Raw genomic sequence first — 10,310 nt, 5'->3', positions numbered from 1 at the left:
ATACCATCAATCATGTTTTTTCCCATAAGTCATCTCTTTTTTTTTGGCTCAATGTGTGGAATTCAGAATCACGACCCAGAAATGAATATGTTCATTGGTTTGGTTGGTCCATGATTCCCGTACTATTCAGCCCAAAGTTATAGAGTTCTGTTGATTACCCAATCAGCCTAAATTGGACGAATTTCACTTCAGCACCAAAATGAATCTACAAGTCTGCTTCATTCATAGAGAGTGGGGCAGGACAACTGCACAATTTATATATTTTAAGAAAAATATAATGAGATTCCCCAAAAGTGCAAACTGGTACAAGACACAATAACAGGTAGTGTGAATCTTCTTGGATTTATGCAACGTATCTTTGCTTAAATGTCATCTAACAATAGGATTATCATTTTAACAATCCTAAGGACCAAGTGGTCTGCAAATGTTTGGAGAGTAAGCATTGACAGCTGTGGAATATCTATATTCTGCAAAACATCTAATGTTTTAGGTTGGAAAATAGAGCATGAAGAAAAATACTTACTTTCTTTTATTTCTTAAACATTTTAATACGACTAACATTATACAGAAAACAAAAACTGTAACACCTACATGAACTACTTCCAGACAAAGGGATACAACTTCTAAAACAGTGAGTTTATAGTTCAATGTAAATGTAAGATGTCATTTAAGAACAATAAGGCAGATGCCTACGATAAATTAGGAAATTGGCACAGACTTTACTACTTAGCATAGATATATATATATATATGTGTGTATTTGTGAATTGAATATAACAGTACAAAAAGCAAAATATGTTAACATATAACAGTGTACATTTACAAAACTGCTTTAATGTGATGGCTAGACTGAATCATTTGTCAATATGCATCAACAATTATGAAGGGTATTCGGTTTAACATCCAAATGTGTGTGATTTACAAGACAGGTTTATTAAAAATATAATTGTTAGAAATAAAAACATCTTTCCATTTTAACCACGTTGGCCTATATTTTGCAAATTCAGTTGCTGAGAACTCTTGATTTGATGAATGACTCTGAAAGTCAGAGAAAAGTTTGCTCATGGATCAAATACAATTATTTAATAACATAATAAAATATCTCACCAGAAAAGACTATTGCTAGTTTTTTAAATAATTCCAGGGGTTTTGATGTTGATGTTATTATTACCTAACTTAAAGATAAGATTTTATTGACTATGGAATAATAAGAGATGGCCAACCCAAATACAAAATATGTGGCTCTGAAATATTGCACCTGTAGCCCTACTTAAATAGTTATATCTGTAAAACATGCAGACGCAATATCAAATCGTGATTTTTCAATGTAGTTCCTATTCTGATGATCGAAACTTCATATCGTTACTATATCGCTATTGACTTCAAACAGCATATGTTTCTGGGAAAAGCAATACTTTGTATCATCACTTTTCTTTGAACTTGAGGGCAAATGCATAAAAAGCATCCATTAGAGTACAGAATGAAAAAGGCACGCTTTAAGCAATAATGTTAAATTATGCCCAACAACGGTTGCAACATATACCAGCATGCTATTTTAAGTGGTCAAACAACCTTCTTAGCTAAAAGAATACCAAAAGCATTGAAATAAAACTGCATACTGTACTTTGAACTTATAGATTGACTGCCTTCCCATGTTAAATTTGGACAATTAGCAGGAGTAGTTTTGGTTTCCCATCTGTAGGTCAGAAAAATCCATAGAACATATGTAAGATTCTATGCAGCCAGATCTTAAGGAAACATTATCAATGTGATCATTGAATGTTCCGACTGTGACTAGTCAGTGTGAACTAAGCTATGGAAGTAGGCTGGGTTTAACTGTTTTTGCTTGATTCAGTTTTGTGCCATCATATCCAAGGGCAGTTCACGTCTACTCCCTGTATTGTTGATGTTTGCTTCCCCTGTAATATAGATGCAGGTGCCCATTGCTTTCCCTTATTTCCCCTGGCTATTTTACATACATTCATTCTTTCATACAGCGAATGCTCCATTCCAGCACATCATCTCATTTTCATTGTAGCAGATCATTATGCGGATGTGTCCAAAATTAGTTTTAATTTGAAACTCGTCAGAGTTCAGGTGGCATGATTAGCAAAATACAGATAATGTTAAGAAAGAAAGAAAGAAAACAATGTACTGAAAAACATATGATATTTACAAAAACAAATGAAACTGTAAGAATATTGTTATAAATACATTTCCATTTATACATCGGAGATAAAGAACATGTTATTAATATATAACTGCACATACTTTTGCATTTTTTCCTATATAAGAAATTATTTTTACCTACATAACTGTCCATTTATTTTAAACTTATATCAAGAAGAATATGCTGTTTTAGCATACTAATTAAAATAAAATATTGATTTGATCTCATGCATTGGCTGCCATGAAATGGTTGTGATTCTTTTAAGAACGCATGAGAACAAATTAGATTTTTTTAAAGAACGAGAATGATTAAATAAAAATGACACCTGAATTGCAGCATTTCAGTGAGCATCCAAAATGGCACTGCATTAACAAGAACAGTGAAATGTGTTCTCATGTATACTGTGATGCAAGGGATATGAAAATCTTTCTCAATTTATTGGACAGGTATGTACAGTATTTCCAAATAGTACATTTTAACACTATATCATAACTATCTATATATCTATCATCGATATAGCCATTCTTTTTTACATACAATTCCCTGGAACATAATGTAAGGTATCTCAACAGTTTATTGATTCTATTGTAATGGCAAATGTGATTCATCCTTTATTTTGGAATTCTTTTGTGCATTCATACTTTTTTTCAGAAGCTTCCTTAGACTGTACAAGTAAAACAAAAACAAAAAAAAAAACAAGAAAAAACTATGTTAGTGAATTGCACAGTTAAAAAGAACATAACATATGTAGAAGTATGCTATTTGCACATTAGGACAGTATTGATATTACTTAAGTGGAAGAATAACTTCCGTATTAACAAAAGGCAAGCAGTGGACTTAGCAGAGGATGTCCATGGTCTTAGTCAAGCCACTCAAAAACAGTTTGAAAAAACAAAAACAGTTTGACCAAAAACTGGGAAAAGTTTCCACCACTTAATGGAACCATAACCACTATCTGCATGTAATGGTTATGGCACCTATGTTGCCCCTTTAAGTAATTATTAATCACTTATTTCTAGATTATCTGTATGTTTGTTTTATTGATTGTGTTGGTAGCAGCTATCTTTATCTTTTTTTTTAAGAGCTGCATTTTTTATTATGTTCTTCTTAAGAGCTCTTGAAGTGATTTGTTTGTAAACTATGCAGTCCTTGGATGCTGTGCTCCATAACATTACCTGTTATTGCTGTGAAAGCTATGTAAGCCCTTTATCCCACTGAGAATAGCGACAGCTCAGACCAATTACATTACATTTAAATATATGCACTTTTTATATTGGTTTAAGTCTGCTGTGCATCTTTCTTCCCTATTCATTTTATAACTAAAACAAACTTCATATGTTTGAATTGTAGTTGCCTTTCATTTTATAGTAATATCAATATGACATATATTTAGGATTTTTTTATTCCATTTGATGAATGTATTTCATGGGAGAAATATTTCAATTTCTAACATGTGGGTGATGTGAACAAACAAATCCATATTGCATAGATCAGCATTTGATTTAAAATGCTTAGGATGTTATTATTTCACTTGAGAAATAATATATGGGTAAATGATAAGCAGACAATACAGTACGCGTTGGCTTTCACTAGTGGAGATTTCTTCTTTTGTCAAGGTCAGGCAATTACAAAATAGGATATTTTTTTCAGTTTCTGTCACTTACTAGAAGGTCAGCTAAATGAGATATGGTTAGTTTTTAAGCACAAGAGTTATCATAGATCTTAATGGGGTGAAATTGAGACATATTCAATTTGAGAATTCCTTTCAGGTCTTATATGTCTATTTACTCAGTGATTTACTAAGCAAGGAATTTGAGTGAGTTTGCAAATTACTTCCAATAATCAAGGCCAAAATGGTGGTGCTTTCAAAGTGATGCAGGTGTTGAGTTTTAATTCCAAGTTCAAAGTGAACTCTTGCTTTGGTATACAAATGTTAACTTATTTGAATTGAATGAAACAGGTTTATTGTTCTCTTGGCCTGCTAATGTATGCTTTTGGGGACCCAGACCCTTCCTTTTTACAGCAAGATACACCACATAACAATCTCCTGCCATGGACAAACACTCAAACAAGCTCAGATTAACTATGCTGGAGATATCCCAAATTATTGCGGATCTTCTTCAGAGTCTCACGAGGCCCAAAATAATGCTAAATGAAAAGGCTCCATTACTACCTTCTGAGAATCCCTTGATGGATTCACTGGATAAGTTCTCATGGCTGGCCACCACCCTTTACATGCTCTTACTGGCCGGATTTCAGGAATGGATGCCTCATATCACATGAATGTGATTGAGGCATCAACCCTTCCATTGCAGAACTCATACACAGTCCTGCAATTATTGGTGGAGGAACTGGATGACCAGAGTCACTGCTGAAACCTCAAAATCCGAGGCATTAATTAAATCGTGGATTCAGCAGAACTCCAGCAGTTTTTGTGACAGCTATTCACCACTTTTCTCCCTCAATGCAGAGGGAAACCACTAACATTTGATGGCATTTTCTGTATTGCCAAGTCCCCTAAAGCCCCAGGATAAGCTTCGCAAGATGTAATAATGATTTTTCAAAACATTGCTGATAGGAATGCTATAATGACCTTTTCAAATTTAGACACTTTCTCTTAAGTTTCTATTGGACTTGCCAGCTCCACCACTAAGTGGCATTAATCCATGAAACCTATAACCAATTGTTTGCAAAAGTCAAGTATTAGTTTTCGATGAGGACACTCATGGTCTCTGTTGATAATCAGTGGGAGTACCTTTATTATACTCCGGGACTTATCAAAAGCCCAAACATATCTCCAATCATTGAATCTAGTCCCTATACCCCTAGAAATTGAGCAAATCTGTGGTCCTATCTACACAAACTGTCACTTAAATATCTCTACTACTAGAGTTGTGTGTTCTATTTTTGTTTTCTTTGGTTTCCTTGATTCTTTTTATTTTCTATGTTTTGCTGGTCTATTTCGTCTTAGAGGGTAAACGTTTGTCTCCTTTTTTCCACAAATATTGTGAAAAATTGTTAAACTACCTTTTTTTCTATTATATGAGAGGGAAGCATGATTTGTACTCTTTGCTGTTTTACATAAAAAAATTGAAATTTAAAAAAAAACTTTATAAAACATTACTTACCTTTTAGCTGAATCTGCTCAATTAATTTGTGGGGCTCATTTTTTTACATTGTCCACTGACCTGTATAAGAAATGGTAATGCAATAATTATGCAGGTGGCATAAATATATCACAAACTTTTTAAATCTCTGTTATATATAGGCAATATTTACAGTATTTAAACATGTTTTTAGACACACAAATGCCCTAAGCAATTTATACTTTGGGCTTTGGGTGTCAAAGTTCATCTCGTGAATTATCCTCCACATCAGCATAATAATTGTGTACGGGAGCTCTTCCATAAATATTTATGAGGACCCATAACTACAGCTCCCTTTTTGCATATTTAAAATATAATCCTTGGACAAAATCCAAGGATTCAGGAAATTTGGCACAGATCTATCTTTTCCTGCAATTTGGTTACTTTGGCCTTCAGTTTCCCATGTCGATTATCCACAATTTCTGGTTTAGCGAATAAACCTCTGAGTATATCCTTAGTTTTCAGTTAATTGTATAATGTTATGTATTCCGAAGGTTTATTTATGTATTTTTTTCTAACCCCTATGTTTTTAAATTTGCCCACATCATTTTCACTCAAAGGAACATGAAAACCTGATCACAAGGGCATCAGCTTCTTCATTTTGTTTTACTTAAGCAATTCATAAATGTGTTTTGTGAATCTGTCCATTCACCCATACATTTTTATCCTGAGTGTTCACTTTGATACTCTGCAGATTTTATCTTTGAAGCTGTGCATTCGGCTTTATAACCTGCCTGTACCTTCTGATAACCTAGGTTCTGCTTACCCAACCTGCTAGACTTTGCATATCTGTCTACTTCAATGGTTTTACCATTTGACTTAAATTTTAGAGACCTACTAATTCACCATACTATTAAAGTAATATAGCCTCTTAGAAAGACATGTTTGCACCAGTGTTCTTACGTAATGTTGTTCGGATTCTCTGCTTTTCAGTGAGTTGTCCTTCTGGATGATATCTCTTTGCGTTCAATGAATTTTTGAACAATAAAAATGTGTGTTTAAACTGAATATTTCAATGGTAATTCACAACAATGCAAAAAAAAATAAAAAAACAAAAACAAAACCTAAACCCAATAAACAATGGAACATTTAATGAATTAGAATTGAACACTTTCATAAAGTTCTTTGAAGTTATGAATAATGACCACTGTAATCCAAGTTGTTGTTTAAGCCAAATGTTTATTTGAGAGCACAATGCTGATTCCCTCCATTGTTCTGATTTCCGCAACTTCTTTATTACATTCTTTCAATTTTAACTTTGCTCAAAAGCTGGGCTTAATACCAGTTATTATTATTGTGCTAATGCGCTGTAGTCCACTCTGTCACAATGTCTAAATTTACAGTGCATTTCAATGGAAAGCATGCAAACCATCTATAGAAGAAATGTCTTCAAAAAGGCCAGACTGGCAACGGGCTGAGGCCGACAGGGTAGATCTAAGGATCTCCCCGGCTGCCCTATGCAGGGCTGGTGCTACTGGAAGGGACCCTTCTGCTGGTGGGGAGATCAAAGATCTCTCTCGCCAGCAAGCCCATGCTAATGTCATCAGGGTAAAAGGCTGAACCTTCTGCTGATCCCTGTTCTGGCTTCCATATCAGAGAGTAGCCGCAGGTTATCACAACAACACTCTGATACTACAGAACCTATCTCCTCAAACACTGACACACTACCACCCCTATGCATAAACTCTACCAACAGCTCTTCACTGCAAACAGCCCCATTCACAGACACACAATCCCACAAGAAGGCTACCTGCTCACACAACCTTACAAGCAGCCTCCTCCTACAAGCAACCCCACACACAAAACCCCAACAGAAAAATCCACACACACACACAACCCCATAAGCAGCTTTAAAACACAGGCACAACCATAGACAGCCTCCCCATATAAGTATACAACATATTCTCCAAGCCTGTCCCTCTTTTATTCCACTTATGGGGACAGCAGAGACAACTTACCAGCAAGCATGTCATTAAACATGCTTGCACTGTGCTAAAAAAAAACACAAAGCATTTTCCAAGTGAAAGCGCTCTTTAGCAGTGCTCTGTGCATGGGCATCAAACTGACATGCCTTCTTTGGGGTGGTGGGGGGAGTCACTGATGACAATCTTGCCCTGCCACATCATTTTGGGCCACTGTGCCTTTGAATGTCTGGGCAGAAATTTTTGTCCCAGTCCGGCCCTGTTTGAAAGATACTTTATATTAAAGGGGACGTGCGATTGGTTCCTTTTGGCTTAATGTTCATGGTTAGTAAAGCCATTTATGAGGCTGGGAAAGCAAGACTTCAAGCTGGGGTCTAAGGATAAAAAAGATGACAGGGAGGCAAGAAAGTCATATCTGAAGAGTAAGGTATATAACTAAAAGAGGGCACACAATGGATGGGTGGCTGGGGGAAAAGCTTTTCAAGTTCCCTATACCTAAAAAGCTTCCCGGGAGTCACAGTATTTACATTTGAATAATAGAAATGTGGGTTTAAACTAAATATTTCAGTGGTCTTTGAGCAATTGAGGGAATGCAAATGGAATGATATGGGTAGCTGTTGTGGCTATTCAAAACAAATAACCAGTACATTTGCAGCTAGACAGTGGAAAGTTGTTCTTTGCTGTCACGGATCCCCTATACTTGGACTGAGTATAGCCATTGTTAGTCTCTCAGGTCCTGAAGTGAAGCAGTGATTATAACTCTGAGCTACCCAAACATCAGCCAATACTTGATGAAGGGTACAATGAACTTTATTGGGGCCCAGTGGCCTGCTTATATACACACAACCCCAGTATAGGGTCTCCATTTATTTGTACAGTAAGTGCAACCAGGCTGCTCTGTGTCTGGGAGATAAGAGGGCTTGCTTTTACTTAACCTAATCATCTCCCAAGCACTAGAGGTACAAAATATTATACAAAAAAACCTCAAAATATGCATAACATATATATGAACCCCCACAAGCATTATATCCGTGGATAGCCTGGATCTAAGCGCCCAACATATCCAAATAGTTCTCAGATCCCCCGAACACAGCCAAATTGCCACCAGGGTAAAGTTTTGACCAACCACACACGTAGCGTTTGCCCAAATTAGTTCCAGAGAAAAAGTGGTAGTGGTCGGATACTTTCGGGAGTTCAGAAACAAATAAGATGTCAAACGGTTCCCCTGGCTCATAGGTAGCAATTGTTCGCCTAGTTTGTGCGAATAATCCTACCGAACAGCGCTCTCCTGTCTTGTCGCGTAAAGAAGCAGGCGTCAACGCAAGATCACCGAGGTTCGTACAAGCATGTATCTGACTTTAAGTTCCATATACTCAACAACCAAGTGCCGCTGCCTGTATTTGTGTGACAAGATGGCCGCCGTTTTCCACAGCACATGTTGTTCGGTCATACGAACGGCAGCCGCACAGGGAGAGCACTTAAGATTGTGGTTAGTTTGTATTTAATGAGCCAGGGGGTGGTCGGTGTTCGGTAGATTGCAGCTCCTGAACTGGGGAAAACGTAATAGGGTTCCAGGAACATCATATACGAATTAGAAGGGAAATGTCTTGAGAACAGGAAAAATAGTGAGTTTGTCACATTGTACATGGTCCATAGTTGGTAGGCAGGAGGCCAGCTTCCACACTCCTCCAGGAGTTTGTGGCAAACACCCAGGGTAAGGAGCATTTGTCACACTTGCGTTTGTTATAAATTCATATAAACTAACATTATGAGATATCAAAACTTACATTTGATGTTGTCGCACAAACTCTGCAAACTGCCGATCTTTTGCATACAGTTCAATTATCCGTATTCTGTCTTGAATTTCCTATAACAAGATCAAAGGCTTGAGTATGAGAAACCCATTCTGAAAACAGCCAAAAATGTTTTAAAAAAGGTCTCCATCTTCTAAGTGTGAATTGGATGTTATTAAATCGAATTATCCATTCAAATAATAAACTAAATGCCCTTGTGTATGTAGTTTTTAATGGTAAAACTGCCTGTGAATTTAGTTTACTCTAATAGTGACCTCTGCTTTTGAGCACTATCGTGAACTTGGTGCTAAAATATTTTCCTTTATAATGCAGCAAAATATACTCCTTAATCCTGCTGATTTTCTGTTTGTAGTGAGATTGAGTTCTTTTCACAGTTAAAAGAGAGGAGATTTAGTCAAATGGTGCAAACTTGTAAATGTGGAGTGTCCACCAATGAAATGTGTTTGTATGTTCTTCTAGATTCCATAGCGATTGCTCCACTTTTAGAATTTTTCAAGTCACAACACTTTGCTAGATCTCCTCCATAGTGTTTACCTACTACTGAGACTATCACAAACACATCCCAGTATATTGACAAGCATTCATTTTTGTAGCACCTGGTAGTTCATGAAATATATATGTTATTTCCATGTTTATGGCTTTTTTATACTCCTCCCAAATTACATTGCTCAGTTTTTGGATTAATCCATGCAGAGACATTTTCTCACTCTTCTGACCGACTAGTGAACATGATGATTCAACCTAATATATCAATAAATTATGTTTCCACCAATACACACCTCTTTAGTGAGCTCGCTGTTTTCATAAATGTGTCTTATTTCTTCACTACTGAAGTCTGCAGAAGTCTCTGGACTTGTAGAGCTGGCTGACGATTGTTGTGGGTATCGCTTATAGTAGTGACTATAACCAGTGACATCACTCTCGTACATGGGATTGTACTTTACAGCATTTTCAATTGATGACAAGCTGTCACTTGGTCTCCTGCAGTGGAACCAACAACATTGATATCCTTATAAATTACCTTAAAACATTCAGGGCAGCTTTATAGTCTAATTTAACATAAGCCTTGATGTAAAGTCAGTAAATATCCTAGACATTCAATACAATCTTAACTAAGTAGTGATTTGTTTGCACAAAACTTGTAACACTTTACCTTTCAGGTGAAAACTGGAGCGGGGGGGATCCAGCAGAAACAACCTGTGGTTTACTTAGAAGGTAAAGCTCTGTTTACACAATCCTTGTTAAATGGATTAAACATA

At 36.3% G+C, this 10,310-nt stretch overlaps 1 protein-coding gene across 3 annotated transcripts in view; it reads right to left on the bottom strand.

Moving 5' to 3' along the window:
* Positions 1-298: 298 nt before the first annotated feature.
* The window catches only part of IMPG2 (interphotoreceptor matrix proteoglycan 2), a 95,298-nt gene continuing 85,286 nt past the window's right edge, over positions 299-10,310 (bottom strand). For all 3 annotated transcript variants that reach the window (XM_063457547.1, XM_063457555.1, XM_063457563.1), the window contains 4 exons: positions 9,831-10,032; positions 9,025-9,104; positions 5,298-5,357; positions 299-2,833 (listed from right to left, as the gene is read on the bottom strand). In XM_063457547.1, coding sequence (XP_063313617.1) covers positions 5,333-5,357; positions 9,025-9,104; positions 9,831-10,032 — 307 coding nt within the window. In that variant the 3' untranslated portion in view covers positions 299-2,833; positions 5,298-5,332. The remainder of the gene's footprint in view (positions 2,834-5,297; positions 5,358-9,024; positions 9,105-9,830; positions 10,033-10,310) is intronic.

Source organism: Pelobates fuscus, chromosome 1 (assembly GCF_036172605.1).
Source record: "Pelobates fuscus isolate aPelFus1 chromosome 1, aPelFus1.pri, whole genome shotgun sequence".
NCBI lineage: Eukaryota > Metazoa > Chordata > Amphibia > Anura > Pelobatidae > Pelobates > Pelobates fuscus.
This window is presented reverse-complemented; position numbering and strand designations above follow the sequence as displayed.